This window comes from Fringilla coelebs, assembly GCF_963513975.1.
Source record: "Fringilla coelebs genome assembly, chromosome: 3".
Lineage (NCBI taxonomy): Eukaryota > Metazoa > Chordata > Aves > Passeriformes > Fringillidae > Fringilla > Fringilla coelebs.
The window spans coordinates 25626241-25648289 of NC_140030.1; the positions used below are offsets into that span (position 1 = coordinate 25626241).

Consider the following 22049-nt stretch of genomic DNA (forward strand, 5'->3'; position numbering starts at 1 on the left):
GAACAACCACACCCACCCCATAAGGCGACTGTTTACGCAGCAGAGCTCAGCAAAGGCACAGACACACCCCTGCAGCAATGCCAAACTCTGCTAGTTTTGCAAACTAGAGCTCAGTTTGGCACTCTCCTCATTGGTACGATATTAATTTTGATCCCATGTACCAATCTGGCCACACATTGTCTGTGTGTTTGTGTTGATACTTTGAGATGTATTCGACAGACTTGCAAGTAAAGTTTTATTACTCACCAGGTTTCAGTATTGGCTGAATTCACATTTTTGCCACAATCAAATTTCACCCTTGCAGCTGTATCAGCATCTCATAATGATGACAGGCACTGGTAACCAGTGCAACAAACACAAATTACATTCTTGTGTCCACATCAATCAATACTTTTAACTTGGTTACTATTTTCTCTCTCATTTTACACTGAACATCACATGTAGTAACTATCACTATATGACCTGTCACTAAGTGTGTCTACCCTTCCTGAAATATGGGAAGGAAGCTAGGTTCATGTTTGTTTATCTGTGCTCAGACCATATAAAAAATAGAAATAAACTAATGTCATTTACACACATTCTCAACAAAGATAATCCAGCTTTCTGCAAGTATGAACAGAATTTCTCATGGTGAAGCCAGACACTTTCCTTTCAGCAGGCTGGGACAGATTAACCTACAAGACCTAGCAGGCTGTATTTCTGCTGCTGCTTTCCAGTGTTCTGCTCTGCATAAGAGGGAAAACTCAGTGTGGACAACTTCATATTCCTCTGTAGGAACTTGTTCCACAGTCGGGTGCAGTGAATCAACACCTCCTACTGAATCTGCCATTTCAGTCATGCTCTTGCTCCTGTAAGCATGACACATGTTTAATCAGTTCTGACCGGCTTTGTCCTCTGACTGAAATCTCTCTTGCTGAGGACTTCCTATACAATGGTCTGGATTCCTTACACCTAGTTTACGGTACCTAAACCAGAGAGATTGGTCACCCTGTTGGCACCACAAAGTCAGCAACAAGATTCTCTAGGAAGTGATTCAGATCTTAGATGTCTCCTTGAGATGCATAAAGTCAAGCAGAATGAATCCAGATCCAGGTGTCTGTATCTACCCACAGGTAGAAGCCCTAAAAATCATTTAACTTTAAGAGAGTTTTTTTAATTAATGAATGGATAGTACCTGTGTCTCCCACAGAAATTAAAAAGACATACCAGGAAAAAATGCTCTCAGACTGCATCAAGACTTTAATCATGTTTAATATGTCATCAGTGATGTAAAAAGTGTCCCACAGCTTACTGTTTAGATGTTCCACATCTAAACACTTGGTGGGCTCTCAAGTACCAACTTTTTAAACCTCTACAATGCTGTGCACCAACAAAAATACACATTTCATATAAAGGATGAGGATGGTCCTTATATGAAATCAAGATGGAATGCGACAGTGAAGTGGTATAAACCCAGCTTTGACTAAGTGCACAAAGAAAGTGGTTATATATGTGTATAAGTGCTTTGATGATCTGAGGCACAGATGCAGTTCATCACAACCTTCTGAGCCCACCAAAGTTGTTTATGTCTGGACCTGCCTCTAGGCAGGTAGAGAATTTCAGACCTTGAACAAGGACAGAAATGCTTGATCTAGAAAAATAATATGGACATTATCATAGAAGAAGATATTTACAAATTTCAATATGGGTTAAAACAACAGAAAATATATTAACAAAGCCCACCATATCTTCACTAGCATACCTCTCCACTTCAGGCCGAAGGGTCTTCTCTCTTTCCAGCATGGCAATAATCAGCTTTCCCCATTCTTTTTCTATATCATTTGGGTGGTAGCCTTGAGAAAGTTTGATGCGTCCAAATTCTATCCAGACCTTAAAAATTCATATGTACTTGTTATTTTACGCCACAGAAAAGAAATTTCTATACATTTCAATAATGTTAAAACTTACCTCTAGCAATTTATATAGATGTTTGATTTTTGATTTTTCTGTCTCCTTCGGTGGAATTTCTGTTTCTTTAAACTGTAAATATTGATTATAAAGTGCCTAGAGAAACATGAAAAATAACACCAAGTTTTATTTACAGTGAATAGAACCTTAGTCTCCAAACCCTCTTTTAATATTCTTCACAAGCTTACCTTTATACTGCTCAACTACAGTTCTACAAAAAACAATCAGTGACAAGGTAAAGATTTGCTTTTGATTGTTCATATGCTAGCAACATATTGATTATACTTTGAAAAGGTTAAGGAGTAGTACTGTTCTGCAGTTGACTTGATTGTATAAATCAACAAGTACGTCATTTGTTCAAGTATGCTTTGAGTCAGTAAGATAAAGTGTAATTCCAACAAGCAGTGTAAGCCACCACACCTCACCTTCAATTCCACAGGATTATTGGGAAATGTTCTGTCAGACATTATCGTGACATGGTGTCTGATCCACTGCATGAGGTAGTTCACCATATTCTGATATTCAACCCATTTGACTTCAACATCCTGCCAAACAAAAACCCAGATTACAGAAGAGGTGAAAATCATCAAGAACTCATTTCTGCTTCAGCTTTGAAGACTTCACACATATAGAAAACAGATTTTGAAATCCTGCAATTCTGAGACAATATTTATTTGCTCTTTAAAGGGCAGTTAAAATTTATAAATATATGATTTCTGTCTTCAGTTTTGATCCCAAAAAATTCTATTGAAAGCAAAATATTTTCTAGATTAATAAATTTCAAGCTGGTAAGAATCAGAAAGGCATAATTTATACATTCACTACTGAAAAGTAAGAACTTTGACTCAATCTTTCTCCAAATCAGACACATTGTTTTCAGTTAAGCTCTTTCCACAAATATTTTCATGTCCATGACATGAAATAGCTAAGATTCCAAAATCTTAGCTTAGAAAAACCATGTCAAAGAAAAGTGTGACAGCAGTCCTATAGAAGATCTAGCTAACATTCTGGATCTGAAATTCAGAATTTTATTAATGTAGCTCACACACTACACGAGTGTTGTTTTCCTACTTACATTTGCACTGATGCCTTCACCACCTTCTGGTACTTTGGGAAATGCATCATAAAGTGATGACACATAAGTTATTACTGACTTTTCATCAGGTGAGGAAACATCGACATCTAAAAGAGCAAGACAGAACAGTGCTTTATCACATAGTTGTAACAATGCCCACAGCTACAACCTGCAGGCAGACTGGATTTTATTTTAATGTTGGGGGTTTTGCAACAAAGCCATCTGTAGATCTCTTACCTTCAGGATCCAGAAGTCTGGCAACACCAAGTTTTTCTGCTACAAAAAAAGCATGTTCTAAATTTGCGAGGTTGCTTTGAACAGCAACGGTATTCATGTCTATCAGGTCCGGCCTGTCAAATAAAAACAGCAACACTTGATTACAACTCTTTACCAGTTTTAAATTACTGCTGTACTGGTAAATCAAACCATGAGCATGGACAGACACAGCAACAGAGTTTTCATTATAAAAGGATTTTACTAAAATCAGGTGAACAAGCTGTGACCACTGCTAACTGAGAAGCAAAGGCAGCAGAAAATTACAACACTCTGCTCTTCATGTACAAGCTGGTTTCCAGCCATCCCTGGTATACACCTCTATTTTCTTATGCATATTTATTCATGTGCATTGACAATGTATTTCAACACTTTGTCCTTTCCACTGCCCTTGAGAGGATTAAATTCACTTTCCTCTTTTACAGGAGCAAGTTACTTTCTACTGCTTTCACAAGTTTTCAGTCATTCTGCATCAAATTCTTCAGCATGTGTCAGAAGCCACACAGGAACAAAGTTGAGTCACAAAAACATCACTTCAATATTTTCTGATGAGCTTTAAAGGGGTCTTCTTCAAATGCATTTAAGCCCTGCTTTCAGATATACATTGATGCCAGTTCTCTTATAAGTAACTCTCAGTCCCGTGCACTTAAACCTCCACACCTTCATCCTGCTAACTCCATTTCCAGCCACAATATGCTTGCTTTAATGGAATAATTGTCTTAAGCCAATCTTGCCTATCAATATTTTTAAGGCCCATAATTATGATCCTGTTTCAATCCTGTTGCAGCATCACTACTTTAATGTTTTAAATTAATGTAAAACTTCAAAACGAATATTGTCCTTGATGTTTACTATGTAGGAAATGAGTTTTAGATCTTGTGATTCTCAGTGTGTTGTTCTTTGCCTCTTTCAGCACTTGGAATTCTCACAGCTGTCCACTAAAAGGAAATAAGGGGTTTTCAAACATGCTGAGCAAAAGTTTATCTCACTGAAGTCAACTAGAGCCACAAGGGTCTGCAACCTTTGCTACTGAAATCCTACACTACTGAAAACCAGACTAACCATGAAAAAAAAGCTAAAACAAAACACCAAAAGAAAAAGAAATTGGCATTCAACTTTCAGCAAACAATTCAGTTTCTAAATTTTCTCAATTTTGCTTCTAGAGAAATTGTTTTCTTAGTTTTACCAAGTAGAAGTTTTAAATAATTGCAAGAGATAGATATAAAACTGTTAAATACAATTGTTCAAAATTAATGTTAACATTTCATTTGGCAGCACCCTAAATTCCCTTGATAAAAAAATGGTATTAACTTGGGGAGCTCAGTACCATCTTGTCTTTAAACTGACTACAAGGGCACCGTGAATAAAAATCTATTTCTTTTCAGCCGTTTAGAATCACTGTGTTCCTTGTGCTCTTTTGAAGACAAGGCTACAAGACAGATAATAACACTGCACCCATTATGCCTTGAAAGAACATTTAATAATAACAAAATGTAAGCAGTGCAATATAATCCTCCTGAGGCAGTGGGGCTTTCCACTTCCAATATGCTCAGTGGGAGCATAATCAAGCTCACGCTGCTCTCCTCTGAATTTCAGTGCAATGAAAACAATGCAATGAAACCAATATCAGCTGTTGCTCTCAGCAGCAGAGAAAATCCATGAAAAATAAAAGACAATACTAGAAAAGAAAACTGAAAACCCCCATCTCCTGTTTCAACCACAATAATAGAGATGGTATGAGTAATAAAGATTGCTTTAACAGCAGTTCTGACAAGAGAATCAGGTTTTTGTAAGTGTTAACACTGTTGCTTAGGTTATTTTTTCCTCCTGCCTTCTTTACATTCGTTTCACATTTGATAAAAATGTCCCAAGAATAATCACTTGCACTGCTTGATTGCCAACTCTCAGAACATGAAAGGACATGTTGTAAAAGCCTTGACTATTCCCAGAAAACGAGCTGCAAGCTGCAGAGACACTAACACAACAATCTCCTTAGAATACAGCTTTCATTCAGTTGAAGAGGTAACGTGGTTCTCACTGAGACACAGGTAACGAAATCAATAAAAACAACTTCTCTTGCATAATAAATCATTTCACATCAGGGCTGCAGCTTCACCACCAAGCTGAAGAGCCTACTCTGTGAGATGCCTCCCCACCTTTTAAACGTATTTTCCCATCCCTGGAACTCCTACCAGCATTGGATTATATTACAGTTCCCCTTTAAGAAGAAGGGAAAATTGCAATGAATACTGCCATTTCCAGTTAATTATACACTTAGTACATAGTATACTGAACTAGATTAACTGGTCTATATTTATCTAAAGTCTTGGTCTATGAGAAAATACTACAGAAGATGGCATTCATGCCTGTCTTGGTAGTGCATGTCTTTGATTCTTTAAAGCAGACAGAAGGCTCCACAGCTGACTGGGAACAAGTCCACTGATGGCTTATGAAAAGGGAAAAGAGAAGCATTATCACCTGAATGCAAAAGTACCTGGCAGAAGGCACAGCAAGATTATGCTGCCTAGGGCTTGGGGCCTCCCCCTCTGCAGATCCCCCTTTCCTCTTCACAAGTAATAGAAGTTTACCTCCCAGAGCTCAGCAAAGGACTTTTTTAGCCTGAGAAAAGTGCATCCAAAAAACATGGCTCAAGAAATCACCGATTGACATATTGTTCTTTTTGTTTAATAGTGGGGATTTTTTGCAATTTTGAATAGAAATAAATGCCAATTTTACGTACTGGAAGCTTGCAGAGATACCTGTCCACTAATTCAACTGTTGAAATTGCAGTTGTGATGAGTATCCTCTAGCACATTAGTTATCATAGTTGAAACAAACATTAGATATAAAAGCATTGTCCATTATGGCAAACATTTCCTTTTTTTTAAGGCTGTAAAGCAAATATATGAGTTTTGTAGAAGTTATTTGTAATGTATTATAAATATATTTTATATCAATTTGCCTAGCACTATTAAATAGTTTTATGCATAATCAAGAACAAATGAAACTAAATGCCCTTTAAGTAACATACAATGACTCTACCTTCTGTCATAATATTGTGAGTCATCTTATGGCAGATTTTTCAGCAGGCTGGGGCCTTGCCATGAAAACACACATAAACATCCCAAACACCAGTGAGGCTGGAACATTCCATGCAAAGAAGATGCTTCTGCTGCAGCCACACCTAAGTCAAGGGTTTGGCTTCCACACTGAGAGCCATTAATCATTTAATTTATTAAAAATCTGCTGCTGCAGAGATCTTAGTGTAGGTGTTAGAAATTAGATACAATTTGTATCAGAAGTGATGGGGGGAAAAGTGTAAATGATACAACAGGAATTAGGAAGCTGACAAAATTATGATAAATTCAAGAAAACAATACCTAGTGCCACAAAGAGAGGGAAGAGAACAATATCTGGATAACAGCAGATACTGCTGGTCTGCAAAGACTGCTTGAAATCAGAGCTGTGCATAATAAATAACATTAGGTACATGTAGATTTTCTCACTGCCAGAACTTAATACCTAGAAAAATAGTCTAAGATCCAAATTAGCAGCTATAATATTTGTCTATTCAAATAAAATATTATATTTGAAGGGGATTTGATACCTCACAACAGAAAAAGAACTTTATTTTCCCAGTCAATGACAAAGAAGTCACTTCCTTCTCCTCACTCTTCTGGGATGACACTTGCTCAAGTTATGACAATGTTAATCTTGACTAAAACATATATATCAGAGTAATAGTCCACAGGAAAATTCTGTTAATTCATTCAGAAGGCTGAGAAACCTAAAGTTATTTACATGAACCATCTAAACTGTTTAATCTCCACAATTCTTTCTCAGTCAAAACTCTGCATACTGCCTGAGTAATAACCTGATATTAAAGGATATTTCATTCTTGGCTTATATTTAGTTGAAACACTAACTCACAGACACTTTCAAGCAGGACTCTCAAAAAAACATAACTGAAGATGCAGAGTGAAGTGTACCACGTCACTACAGTCCAATTAGCTTTTCCACTGCTGTTAATTGGAAAGTGCTTATAGAAGTTAAACTTTTTTTCATAGTGCACAGAAAAATGAAAAGGATGGGTGCCAAAAAGTGTCCTGCCTTTATTGGGGATGGAAGGATTACTAGAACAAATGAAAGACCACACCAGAATATACAGTCATCAAAAAAAATTTAAAAACAAACAAACAAAAAAAATCATCAATTCTAGAGGTTTTTGTTAATAACAGAAACATTGCAAAGAAAGGAATCAAAAAATCAAAAACAATACCCCAGTGCATCAAAGCACTGGGTGAAGCTGAGCTGTGATGTCACTGAAGTTAGGCAACAGTTCAGAATTCAGAGAAAATCAAAGATTTCAATTAGAAAACTGTCACTTTATCCTTACAACTGTGATAAACAAAAAAAGCATGCTGCTGCATGCAGCTCTGCATATTGTTTGTTTACATGGCAAAATCTTTTCTAAATCTCCACAGGTCCCCAGCCTCAATTACATACTCTGTTAATAGGATCATTGTGCCTTTTATCCTTTTTGTCCTCTTCTGTTGGTATGACAGGAATGCCTGCACTACATGATTTTATGTATCTCTAGAGATTTCACTCAGTGCCTCTATAAAGATGAACAAAAACACCCTTTTAATTCCTTGAGAGCAGAAAAATTCTCATGTGATCTGAACTCTTCAGCTCTCTTTTGCTTATTGCTTCATAGTTTTATATCAAAATTTTCAGATATGATGAATAAAACTGAAAAAAACAATTGCAAAGGATAGTACAACAAGGGCACAGTATTTACAGATGCATGTCTATTCTTCAGATATCCCAACATATTATATCAAGACTTCCCACAGAAAAAGAATGAATGTTTTAACTGCACTTAGAATAAGGAAAGCAAAAACTGTCAGGTGCCCTAACATTAATTAATCCCCTAACAATATAAAGGGCTAACTCAGGTAATTCCTTCTATTGAGCAGGCCCTTGACTTGACAAGCACTGAATTTAAGAAACCTACTGAAGCTGCCTATCCTACCTTTGTTAGCACTGCAAAACTTTACCTGAAACTTGCCATACCAATTCATTTAGGTAAATACACAATTATGGCATTGCAATATCAAAGATCTTTTAGTTAAATGTGGAGCTCATCTTTAGCCATGCAAAACAAACCCTAAGCACAACTTGACAGTAAGTTTGCAATTCAGGTTTCAAACTCAGTACAAACATGAATGAAACTAGAAAAGATATGTTAGTCCTTTCACTAACTTTAAAATCAGTTTTTACACCCTCTTAGTACTAAGAGCTGTTTCCATCATTACAAAACCAGTAATGCTACAGCAACTTCAGCAATTTTTAGCTATGATAAAATTTAAATGGGAATGAGGCTCATCATTCATAGCCTTGACCCATACCATGCAATCTACAAAAATCATCATAAATAATGCACTTTTCCTTGAACTGTGAACCAAAAAGACAATGAACAAACACAACTAAAATGTTTTTCTGTTCTGCATCCTGAGAATATGCCCTCCAGACCACACTAGTGGCTGCTTGACAGACTGGCTTCCCAGTGGGATTAGTACAGTTACCAATAAAGAAGAATAGTGAGGTACTGTAAAGAGTTCAAACAATTTCCCAAAGGCTCCTTGTCCTGTCTTGGAGGCAACCATTTCTCCATGTGCCACAAATTTGCCAAAGGCATTCCCTGAAGACCAAGACATTTCCCTATGTGATTTATCACTGGCACATAAGACCCCCCTGCTCAGACCCCACATCCTTTTGGATTAAGACTTCTGACACCCTTAGGTGTCCTGGTCTTTGCCAATCCAAGAGTACAAAACACATGAAACCCGAATTAAAAAAACAGGCCTTCCAACACAAGGTCTTACTTTATGTTTTATTCCCATTAAAATGACAAAAGCTTTCATATCATCACAGTTTGGGGTTTTTTATGAGTTACAGCAAAAAGAAAACTGTTATTCAGCTGTTACTTAGTGGTAGAATTCAGCACAATATACACAGAGATCATTTCAAGTCCAGATCTGAAATTAATCAACCCAACTGGCTGGAAGTCATCCATCTAATACCCACTAAGGCTAACCACCACCACAACATGATGCTAAAATTTCAGGCATGCTTCTGGTACTATTTTAATACCGCCTTTACCAAGAGCCATCACAGAATTCTTCTGAGTACATCCAATTAAGCTCCAGGTTAGGTAACTTGCTATTTGTAAATCCATTAGAAATATACTCAGGCAAGAAATATTAAAAGCATTTTTTATTTTTAAAAAATATTTTTATTTAATATATTTATTATTTTAAGTGTTTTTTAAAGATGTATTATTTTTAAAGCTTTTTAAGCATCCTAAATGCCATTTATGCTTTCCCAAATTGCCAATTCTCGACACAGAGTTCATTTATTGTACACAACAAAACCTGTTGAAAATGGTAGGAACCACCATGAGGTGCGTGGAAAGGGGGTGCAACACAACCAAAGTCACATTTTCTTTGTGTTAAAGCTGGGTTCCAGAAAAGTACAAGTCACAAAACAGCAAGCCAAAACCAGCAGAAATTAACTAATCTCTTCATTTAAAACTTATCCCCTAGCATTTTAAGGCTTGACACTGTGTAATATTTAGTTTCTTTCTCATTCATTCCCCAAGGGTGTTCAACATGTTTCTGCAAATTGAAGCAGTATTATCCCTCCCCTTAAGGAATGTGTTCAAGTCAGTACCTGAGCAGTTGCAACATGTTTTAACATCAGAGGGATGCCACATGCACTGCTGGCCAGGAGCTTAGTGTTCAACCAACTATACATACACAGCAAATCATCCTGGGTAAGGCTGAAACAGCTTGTTCCAATCCAGAGCAGTTATTTAGCAGGCATCAACCTAGCTTACTCCATGCTATACCACACTCAGAAAAACATCCACTGCACAATTCTGAAAGCATACTGAGTGATGACAGCAACATTTCAAAGCAAAGCACTGTGACCCTGGAAGATTTGTCTCACTTTATCTAGCATTTATGGACCTGTTACATTGCTGCTTTCTCTGGGAACACACTGCAGCTTCCATTCCTCTTCCTCCCCCATGAAGCACTCCACGTACTTACATTTCTTCCATGCTGCATTCACTGTTATCTTCTGTCCCTCTTGTGTCTGGGAACAGTAGCCATCTCCTCACTCACTCTCTACACTGAATGCAGCTACAAAACCACAGGCTTTGGAGTTTTAAGGTTTCATTAAGGTCTTGCACAAAGTTTAGCAGTAGCAAAAGCTCCTCTGTATCAAATCCCTGTATTAGTTTAACAGAAATTTTTTAATACAGTAAAAACATTTTTATCGTGCTCAAAATGTACCCCTTTTAACTCTATCACCACCTTCCCTGTTTAAAGCATTTCTAATCCTTGCTAGGTGGTGCCAAAGTTTATAGAAACTGTCTGCATGTGGCCTTGGCAAGCCTTGGAACAGCATTACATGAAATAACCTCACTTGTTTCCTAGTCTTAAACCTGTCACATGTATACTACAGTCCTGCGTGCTTGTCACATGGCTGCCTGACCTGAGCACATTTTATCCCTTCTTTCACATTTTCTGTGGTTGCTGACATCCACCTGGAAGTCCAGACACAGCTGGACCTGTCTGAGTGTAGAGCAGGCAGACCAAGGTCCCATGGCCTTTAGTTCCCATCCTTCCCATAGCATGGCTGTGGCCCACTGGGAGCACACTCACTGCGCCAGGCAATACAGGAGCCCAGTCCCAGGGCAGCACTGACCCAGGAGAGATCCAAAGGAGCTGCACCCTGTCTGGGGCAGAGGGAGAGCTCAGCCCCAAGCAGATCAAGCCCTGCTGTACCACTTACCCTCAGGGCTGGAAAGCAGGGGCTGGACCCACTTCATTTCCTAGAACAGACCTAACACCTGAGACTAGAACTTAAAAATGTGTCTTTGTCTGGGAACTGAGCTTGCAGGGCTTCCTGGACAGATGCTATTTATCACCATACAGGCACCACTGAAGCTACTCATGAAATGCTATTATCTAGCTACACAAGAACACAATGCTTTTCCTGGAATTCCTTTGTAAATGCTAAAATCAAAAATAACCTTTACTGTAAAAGCTGTGAGAATAGAAAAATAAAATGTATAAAGGAGGGCGCACATTTTTGCAAAAAACATACATTTGTGATATTAATCTGATCCTATCCTCTATGCTTCATCTTTTTTCTCTAGAAAATAAGGTTGTTAGTCTGTGACAATTATTCTGTTTTCTGAATATCAACAGCCATTGTCCTTAATGGAGCCAGCTAACAGTAAATGTTACAGCTATTATTTTTACTGTTTCTTAAATTCCATTTCAGACAGTTTTTAACTAAAATTTCCTGTAGTCCTTATGTATCAAAGGTTCAGAGCAGTCTGAGATCAAAACAATAGGTTTGCTACTTTGGTATAACTTTTTATCTGAATGTGCTGTAAAATAAATACATGTGCCAAGTGCAATGTAGATCTATAATTTAGATTACTAGCTCTCATCTGGCATATGACTCCTACTGAAATAAGAGCAGTTTTCACTCTATATAGAAAAAAAACTGTTTATATATATAGGGGATATAACTGGTATACAGTTCTAAAAAATTAGTGTTTCTTCTTTCTGGTCAAAAGGCAGGTACAGCAAAAATAAACAAAACAAAAAATAAATTAAAAAAAACCCCACCAAAAAATAAAACCACCAAAATCCAAATACAATCAAACAAACAAAAAAAAAAGAAACAAACAACAGCAACAACAAAAAAATCAAGAGCATTTACCCAAAACAGCCTAGTGACTAGAAATACTTAAGGTGATAATGCTTCAGAATGAAGATTCCAGGGTGTAGGTGGTAGTATCTCCAAAAAATCTGGGCATTACACCCTGATTAAAGTCTGCCTCCAACTGAAAAGTCTGGCTTTCAGGTTTTTGCTACATACTATATAATGGCACAAAAGAAATATCACATAATTTTGAAACTGCCTGAAGTCAGATTTCTTCCAACACAGCATATTGAATAAAATAGCATACATCTTCAAGGAAAAATTAAGCTATAAAAGGCAAATGATATAACAGATGAGACATACAGCATACTCTTGAATCTCCTGAGTGTATCTGTAGCTTTCACTAAAGGCCTGAGCACATATCTGAAAATATATAAGCTATGACACTTGTGGAGGTTAAAAAAACCTCCATAAGTGTGATAGCTTATATATTTAAACATAAATACAAATCTGGTTAATGTCCAGTATTAAAACACAGTTTTTAATGTTATCATTGGATTTGGTCCTTCTGTGTAAGGACAAGTATTCCCACAGAAGAGAGTAGGTTTAGATTTGACATTAGGAAGAAATTCCTCTCTGTGAGGGTGATGAGGCACTGGAACACGTGGCCCAGGGCTGTGGATGCCCATCCCTGGCAGTGTTCAAGGCCAGGCTGGATGGGGCTCTGAGCAAGCTGGTCCAATGGGAGGTGTCCCTGTCCATGGCAGGGAGGTTGGAACTAGGTGATCCTGAATGTCCCTTCCAACCCAAACCATTCTGATTCTCTGATTAAACCAAACTCCAGGGCCTGCAATGAAGCCCCCCCAAGGCAGTCCTTGAGGTCACTGTGAAGTCCTGTTCCCAGGGATTTAACCATGTACAGGATGTAAATGGAAACTTTCTTCAAAATTTCAGCCAAGCAATCTTCAGTTTTACCCTATAAACATGGACCACTGCAAACTGCTGAAAATATAAGGAATCTTCTCACATAGAAAAAAAATTACTTTTTTCTAAATTTGGTGGTGGGAAAAAAAATCAAGTGGTATATGGATCCAAGTACCTCAAATAAAGCAAAATTTTCCTCTCATTTCCATTATTCATAAAATTACTTTCCTTGATTTAAAGAGCACTACAAAATCACTGGCAAGTCATTCATACTCTTAATAGAAGTAAGAGAGAAAGTAAATGAAGGCCTTTATGAGAAGCTCTGACAACCTAACCCTCATTGCTCAAGGGGACAAAAAACAAATATCCTGCATTTGCTCAGGGGAGAGGGTGAGTGACTCTGGTGTGTGAGCTCCAGCACCTGTACACTGCCCACATCCCTGCCTGACACTGCACATGGAGCACTGCCAGCACAGCTGCGGGTGCAGGAAGGACAGGGAAGAACCTGGGTCACCCATTGGGCCACCAATGTGCACCAAGATGCTGCAGTGGGTATGACAGTGATGACAGGGAAATCCCAGCCTCATGGAGTATCTCTCATGTTTCCTGGGGGAGCAGGGAGTCATGGCATATCCATGCACTATTCCTGCAGTTCTGCACCACAAATCTCAGCCTGCTTGCACAAAAAGGTGCTAAGATCCTCTGTCAAGACAGAAGAACAAAAGAAACAATTCTAACCTGCCATTAAGAGAGGGCAGGCTGCCAGTTCTGCTGAAGGGAGAGGCTCCCTGCCTGCTGGCAGCTGAGTCACAGCCCAGCCCCTCGCCCAGCCCTTCACAGCTTCAGCAATCTCCTGAAGTCTTGAAGCTGGTATGTACTTGCAATTTAAAAAAATCACATATGCCTGGAGAGGAGGTAATTATGACCTGCCACTCCTATCCTGTCACCTGGAACTGAACAGTGACATCTCCCTATCTCATGGGTCACTGACTGCAGGGATCATGTTGGACTTATATGAGCAGGCACGTGCCCTCCATCCAGCACCCAGCTTACTGTGGCTCAGCACAACTGCAGTTCCAGACACAAACCTGGGTATTTGAGCCCTCTGGGTTTCACTGTCATAGCACTAAATGTCATGCCCTTAAAACAAGGTCTGGGCCCAATTGAAACCCTTCTAGGACTGGAAGTCATGTCCCACCTGAAGAGCCCTGTGGCCCATTTGCAGAGAAGTATCCCCAGTGAGCACAGCACACCTGATGCAGGGGGCTGCAACACAACTGACAGCTGTGCCCCCATGGGGGTGCTCCGCAGTGGCAGCAGCACGGTCCCACCCCACCACCCAAGCAGGCACACCTGGTCATCCACCCTGGGGGAGCACACCAGCTGGCAGCACCCACAGGAGGCTCAGACCAGCTCCTGACACAAACTGGGAGCTACTTAAACAGACAAACAGAGCAAATGGAGAATCACTGCCAAAATTGTGCAGATCTTTTAGTGCTTTACCTACTTATTGCTCAGAAGACAAATGAAGCATTAAAAGAGGTCTCTGGAGTAAAAAAATATAGTTAAAAATAACAGATGACTGTTTGGGAAGATCATTCCTCTCTTGTGAGCAATAGCTGGAAATCATTATCTCTGTTTTAACGGTACAAAACAAAAAAGAAAAGAAACATAGAAACTCATTGAAATCAGTGGAAGAATCTCACTCTCATTCCATTTGAAATGGAATCCAACAACCTGTAACTTCTCACAGCAAAAACACATTAGATAAGGTTGGTAAACATTCCTGGGAAGGACAAAATCCTTAGGTGAAGTTGTGTTTACAGAAAGAAGTTAAGCTCAATGGAAACTGGCACAGAAGCACACAAAATGGGGACTCTGCTCCCCGGTCACTGAATCACTTGCTTTGTGCAACACACTGGAGTCAAAGGTGCCTGTTCTTCCCTGCTGAAACACTGTGAATGAAACTCATGGGGCAATGCCAGAAACACTAATCCAACAAAGCAATCCAGTCATATCCCAAGGTATTAACATTTGCACAGCTGGAGGACAGGATTCAAGTTTTTCCTTATTTATTAACTGGTCTGTACCATAATTACCAGTTGCTTGAGCAGTGAAGGCTACACTGCCCTATGCAAGAGATACAAGGTTCTGAAGAAGCTCTGGGAAATATTTTCCATTACTCCATCTCATTAAGTTCCTTCCTTTTTTTCCCTCTGTCCAATCCCTCTGTATCTTTCATATTGTTTATTTTTTCAAATACTTGCCTGTGCTATGTTCATTCCTTTGGTCTTTCTGTCCCAAGTAAAACAGCTTCGTCCTCTGCCAGCTATTTCCTTTTGTCTTGCCAATGTTACTAAAAGAGACTTTCTAGCTGGCATGCACCTCCTCCCTGACCAGCTACCCAGAACAGAAGCATGTCAGAAAACAACCTCATTGACTGAGATGCAGCTTCATTTTACCATGAAATTCTGCACAGCCACAGTCAGCTTCTCAGGGACTTTGAGCACTGTGCATGATGCTTGCAGCCTTTATACACAGCCTGTGAGGAAAAGGCTGCACCTGTCTCCCATTTCACTTTACTGTCCTAATCCCCATAAGGATAACATGTATGTTGTGTCCATCTAGACCTCCTTCTGTGGTGGGCCAAGTGGTCCCGCAAGAGGAAATCCAAAACCAAAATAATCTACTCCAGGCTCTACATCACCACTGGATGTGCAAGAAAAAACCACCCAATTTGCCTTTACTGGGGACACTCCTTCAAATTATACCAATGAAATCATGTACCCTTAAACTTCCTTATTATATGCTCCAGGGCATAGAGTACAAACTATGCTATGATAAACCCAGAAAGCCTCGTGCAGTGAAGGACAAGTTAGTACACACTGATTAACCCAGCAGGCAGAATACTCTCCCACGTGGTGCTCTAAGACACAAACCTTCTAAGTCAATTCAGGAACCAATAAAATACACAATAAAGAAGACACATCACCAACCAAAGAGGACTGTAAGGACATCAGTGATTAAATCTCTGACAAGCTTGATGCCAAAGCCAGCTTTGTCAAGAGAGAGTTCTCACTTAGAATCCAGAATCAGAAATCCTGTCCTGTCAGTAGACACTTTCAGCTGTATTTCAAGTTAATATCCTGTACCTTTAGTCTCTAGTCACAGCCACCAGTGATTCTACAATATCTGCTTAACTTTGTAAGAGTGTGGTCACAAAAGCACAAATCCCTTCTCAGATTGACAACATTCAAGCCAGCTGGTCACATTTTCCATGAGAATACAGGAAATGCATCTCAGAGTAGGTCTGAGCTCCACACATAAACACTGAAGAAGCTCTACACTCCAGGGCCATCCAAGGGTGAAGTCACACAAGGAAGAAGACAGGGATCTCAGACATATCATACAATCATACAGTAGATGATGGCTTTCACCAGCAGTGCAGTTTTGAGCTTTGGTGATCAGTTCTGCCTCTGCCCTGCCTACACTTAAACATCAGTATGACAAAAAAGGACTGTGGAAAAGATTGAATTCTGGAAACATACTTCCTAGCAGCTTGAACATGCCCCATGAAAGATGTACAGGATTCCTGGAAATACTTCTCTAAGGAAGGAGGGACATGCAAAAGTTAACAAGGCATCCTTTGGCTGCAAGGAGCAGGAAATCACCGAGGAAGAGTCAGTGTCATCTCCACAGCTGCAGCTCTATTACAGCATAAACCATAGAGCCATCTCTCTCTGTATATTAAAATGCTGTAATTAACATTTTCCAAGGGAGCAAACAGAGTACTTGCCTGTATTTATGAATGATGGCATTAAATAACCTTCCATCGCGCCAGCAGGTAGTGAAATTTTCACAGCGTATTCCAGCATAACCCTCTGTTGTTTGCTGTGACCACAGGAGCAGTCTCTCTTTAGCAGACATGTCCTCTGACTCCCCAGTAACATGGATATCAGATATCTAAAACAAAGTTAAAGTAAAAATTACAGTTACATCTAATCCATAAGAATATTTTAAAATATTGCAGAAAAATCACTCTCTATTGCTGGAGATTTTATTGTCTGGTATCTGCATACATGAATACAATTATTATTCAGGTACTGTATTAATATTCTTTAATGTCTTATCCTTATGCACTCTTAGTACGTTCAATATGAAATACAAAATCACCAGTTTTCTTCAATTAGCCAGTTCTCAGTCTCTTAATTTCTGGGTACAATATAATACTAATGCATAATGCAAAATACTTAACTCTTTATTTATGCTGATAATACAATCTATTTTTATGTATGACAACTAATATGTAAAATACTATATAAGTATATATAAAATGCAATATGTTTTATATGTATATAGTCACACTTATACCATATTCATATTATTCACAGCTATGAAATTCCTCTCTTGAAACAAATTGATTTATAGTACATGTTCTGGAATTCAGTAACAAAACAGTCATTCTGAGTGAAAACTGATAACAGTTTTAAGACAAATTTTCTGAGAAGTATTTTAGGAATTTTAATTTTAGGACTAAAAGACTGAAGGATTATAAAAAGAAATTTTGTCTGATCCAGAAGGTTCATTTTTGTATTATCTAAGGATTATCAACTCCTTATCAGGGAAAGCAGGAAAGTATTGGGAATTTTAAATTCAAACACTAGTTTATAGTACATTAGATCATCCCTTAATGAAGTTCAGTCAGTTTCCTTGGAAAACTACTATAGCATAAATACAAAGCAGACTTTTCCCTAATTTGCACATGTATTGTTTGTACCTCATATTACAGAAATTGTACTCAATGTAAACTCTTAAAAGGAAGAAAAATAAGATGTTCCTTGACAAAAGAAGTGCTATAGCATGTTTCCATTGTTCTAAGTGACTGCCTTTTACCACTTACTGTAACAAGAGACAATATAAGGTGTTATTATGAACTACATAGAAACCCATGTACCACAATATGCAGCTCAGCCATTACAAAAAGCAGGCAGAGCTGCTTGGGCAGAGGCAAGAGGGCTTGAGGCAATGCCACAGCTTGTGGGTAGACAACAGGCACCTCTGTGAGCCCCCCTGGAGGAGGCTGCTCCCCGGCACTGCACTGAGCACACACCCAGCACTGCAGAGACACAGGGGTGCTCTGGCTCCAGAGCCAGCCTGAGCCACAGCCCAGGGCAGGTTTGCCCACAGACAGCCCCAAGTGCTTGAGTTTGCTGCAGAAGAGCTGTAAATTGAGCTATGCCAATTCCAGCAATCCTGTTCTAGCATAAACCAGGCAGCTACACCCATGAGGTCAGATGGGATGGTCATAAGTTCTCCCAGCCTCAGAATCCCTGCACACAAAGATATCTTCTGTCTGGCCTCTGACAGGGGAAATTCCAACAGGCTAGGCTGGAAATTATGGGGTTTTCTCACATTAGAGCCACAAAATCACAGTGTCAGGAATGATGTATAGCTTGCCTACTGATGTTGCTATGTCATGGACTAAGACAAGGTGGTGGGAAGCACTGGGAAGCAGGGGACTATAGGAAGACCCTTAGAGATGTCAGGGCAATGGAGCTCACTGCAATTTCTGCTTTACCATCTCTCATACTTTCAGGGAATGATGAGCATTTACACCTATACAGTAAATTATAAATAAACTTAATGTAGGGGAAAACAATTACATTACTTTCTATTCAAGTAAGCCAAAATCACAAGTTGTGAATGCAGTCCTTTCGATACCTATCACAGGCCATTGTATCTGCTGGATCTGCATAAGGGAAAAATACAAATACCAATGCTAGAAAGCAAAACAATTTTAACTGTTCAACTAGCCCCTAAATAACCTGACACCATTTTTTGCATCCTATTGTCTCCAGCTTCAGCACATTTTTAAGAAAGACCAAACAAAAGGGAAAAACCCCCTTTTATTTTGTTCAAAACACAATAGAGAACACCTGCAGCTGTGATCATTTGTATGTTTCTAGGTATCCAAATCCTGCAAAGAGTATTTTCTGAATGAAATACAGATGGGATGAGATGTGTCTGTAAAGACAACAGAAAATACAATGTGACAAAAGACCAACTTGTAATCACTCTGAAAGTTTTCTTGTAAAAAACCAGGGAACTCAGCTGTAGTGCAAGATTTTCCTGTGGGTTAGCTTTATTGTTTGGTATTTCAAAGCAAGAAAGCAAACTAAATGTTTTTTCAGTAGCTTTAGTTTCTATTCATCACAGAACAACCAGATCACAATGTAAATGAAGTCAACCATATACTGCTTATCCGGACAGCGCTTCTGAAAGAGATGATGTCATCTCCAAGTGCCAGATGTCTAGCATAAAAAAAGCCCAACAAACCCAAACCTATATTTTTGTCAATCATTTTCAGAAACTCCTCTGTGTGTAATCCTTAATTATCAGATTTTTTAATATACTCTAACATGAGCAAGCTAACAATGCAATTTGCTAATGGCCCCTCCTTACTGCTGAGTTCAAACCCTTAGCCTCCTTCACGGTTAATTAAGCAGGGGTGGCTCTGTGCACTTCAGACTGCAGAGAGTGCAGACACAGCATGTTTGAGTGCACATTTGATTCCTCTGGAAACAAGTAATTTCAAATAGCAAGGTAACTTCTAAAGACTGTACTAGTATCTGTTGTTAGATATAAGCAACATTTTAGTCATGACACAAACACAAGGAGAACTTTTACTCTGAACATGACTACTAGGGAAGCTCACAGTTGAAATTTTGGATGGCTAAAACATTAATTCAGTTTATTACACAAAGATCAACAGGTTTTTGATCCAAAATCTTTCAAGCACCCTAGTTAGCCATCTGAAGAGAAAGGAAAAGGCTTTTCACTCATAGAGGTAGCCCATTTCACTACAGGTTAAGGAACATTAACATCAGCCTGAGACCTGAAACAGCCTGAGTACTTCTGTTCTCTAAATAAAGTATTTCACCCTTCAGGGCTAACATTTTGGACTTTCTAATAAACATTGAAATAGTATTTTAAAATTAGAAATGCTCTAAGTGAAGTAGAAATACTCTAAGTGAAACAATGAGTCAAATGGTTGTATTTTATTACACCTACAAATATGAGCTCTAGTTTGCAAGATGCCCTAATAACTTAAAATTTCTTAACAAGTAAAATACTACCACAACAAAATAAGGTGGAAGAGAAAGGGAGAGATCCCATCTTTCCTTTGATAATCGCATAAGGACAGTAGAGATACTTATCAACTTACTATGCATTATCATCAATATTTCTAACATCATTTCTCATAGGAGAAAAACAGAAGGACTATTAAACTAAGAATGCTAGAACAGAAAATAAACTAAGGGGAAATCAAATCTTCTACTCATAAAATTTAGTCCTTCCAAGCAGAGTTTGTGTGAACCTTTTGTATCCCACAAGCCTATCATTTGCTCACTATAAACTGCTTAAGTAGAGCACATTTGTTCCTTAAGCGTGGAAAGAACGAATTACAGCATTTGCATGAGTTTGAGCAGTTGTTTGCCAGGGATCCAGTTCTCAAAATTATCTCAAAGCCTGTGAATTAAAAGTTATGCAAGAAAAAGCAATGGAGGTAATTCTCTATACAGCCCTTCTATTTCAGGATCAGAGTCTTAACTGGCACTTAACTGGCACTAAATACTCTCTCTTGCTTATAACTGGGAGAACGTGTCCACTTCTGCCACTGCACATGCTTTTTCTCAGCCTGTAAATTCCCCCTGCATCACACAGTATACAAAATCCAAACAGCAAAAAGCCTCAAGCTCTTTCCTTGCACTGATTTTAGTGATGCAGTTTGGAGCCCAAAGAACAGAGCAGACTGAAGAAGATTTTTCCAAGAGATCAACAGCGATGCTGTATTTCTGCAATTCATTTTCACAATGCAAACAGAAGAACAAGACTGATACAGATAGTAAGAAGTCTACCCTCTGATTCCATCTTATTCTAAATGGCTTGAAGCAAGACTAAACTTGACATAATGTACTAAACTGCACAAAAGTCTATAATGAGCTAGAGATGCATGATTCTGGTGTATCCTCTCTCTCCCAGGCCACATTATGACCTGAGAAATGCTTATTAGGCTTCAGCAGAAAGCAAGAAACTTTTCTCTCAAAGCTATCAATGAGTAACCAAGAGCAATGCTTCAGCAGGTCCCTCTAAGCTGAGTTCTGTAATCAGGAAAACAGAGGTAATGGAGTTGCTCATATTTGAACACAAAATCATAATTTTTTAGGTGCATAAGAAACCATGCCACAGCAAGAAACTCAAAGGATGCATTTCAGTAGAGGGGACCGTACTGTTTCAGAGGGCAAAATGTTGTATCTTTGTTACAGTACAAATTATTCAGCTGTACCAATGAGTTTCCTCTGGTGTCTGCTTCTCAGTTTGAAAAGCCAACCTGCTTTCAATTATCAGCCACATCTGAGGTACTGTCTAAGCTGGGAGTACATCACAGTACAGGTAAGTCCATAAGGTAAGGGAAGGCTGCTGATCTCTGTAATTACAGTACAGAAAATGGTAAAGCTGAGATGCTAACTACAAACTTTGTGTGCCAGCTCAGGCCAGTAACAGGACCTTTGCAAACTCTTATAAATACCAGCTTCAATTAGTATAAAAAAGACAGATATATAAGACATTAGAATGCTTTTTTAGTTCTCAAAAACAATCAGAAGGAAACTGATGGTGAGTTTGTACAGTAATTAAAGTCTGAAATCTAGTTTTTCCTGGTTTTGTTTAGAGGTCAAACCTTGGTGTTCTTAAAATTACTTACACTGAGAATCTTGGGTTGAGAAAAGGGAAGTGAACAGATTTTAGCAACTGAGGCATTTCACCTGATGTGTCAATAGTTTCACATTCATGGAATGTTTTCTCAATATCAGTTGATGTAGGTGCTCAACAGAAATCTTCTTTTTTTCTCCCTTCCTCTGTGGTAACAAGGGGTATACACTTAGTTGGAGTAATTAGTGCAGCAGTATTAGAAGCTGCATTACTTTCATTATTCAGGAAAAAGTAGCCATGCTTAGCTGAACGGACAAGGGCTCAGACCCTCTTACTCAGCAGTGATGTTTTGTACAAATCAAAGAACATT

The 22049-nt window shown here is 38.7% G+C and overlaps 1 protein-coding gene across 8 annotated transcripts in view; it reads right to left on the bottom strand.

Moving 5' to 3' along the window:
* Positions 1-22049, bottom strand: part of LOC311152026 (dystonin-like) — a 255181-nt gene that overhangs the window by 142697 nt on the left and 90435 nt on the right. For all 8 annotated transcript variants that reach the window (XM_084202770.1, XM_084202771.1, XM_084202769.1 and 5 more), the window contains 6 exons: positions 16764-16930; positions 3260-3372; positions 3023-3129; positions 2373-2492; positions 1948-2043; positions 1742-1869 (listed from right to left, as the gene is read on the bottom strand). In XM_084202770.1, coding sequence (XP_084058896.1) covers positions 1742-1869; positions 1948-2043; positions 2373-2492; positions 3023-3129; positions 3260-3372; positions 16764-16930 — 731 coding nt within the window. The remainder of the gene's footprint in view (positions 1-1741; positions 1870-1947; positions 2044-2372; positions 2493-3022; positions 3130-3259; positions 3373-16763; positions 16931-22049) is intronic.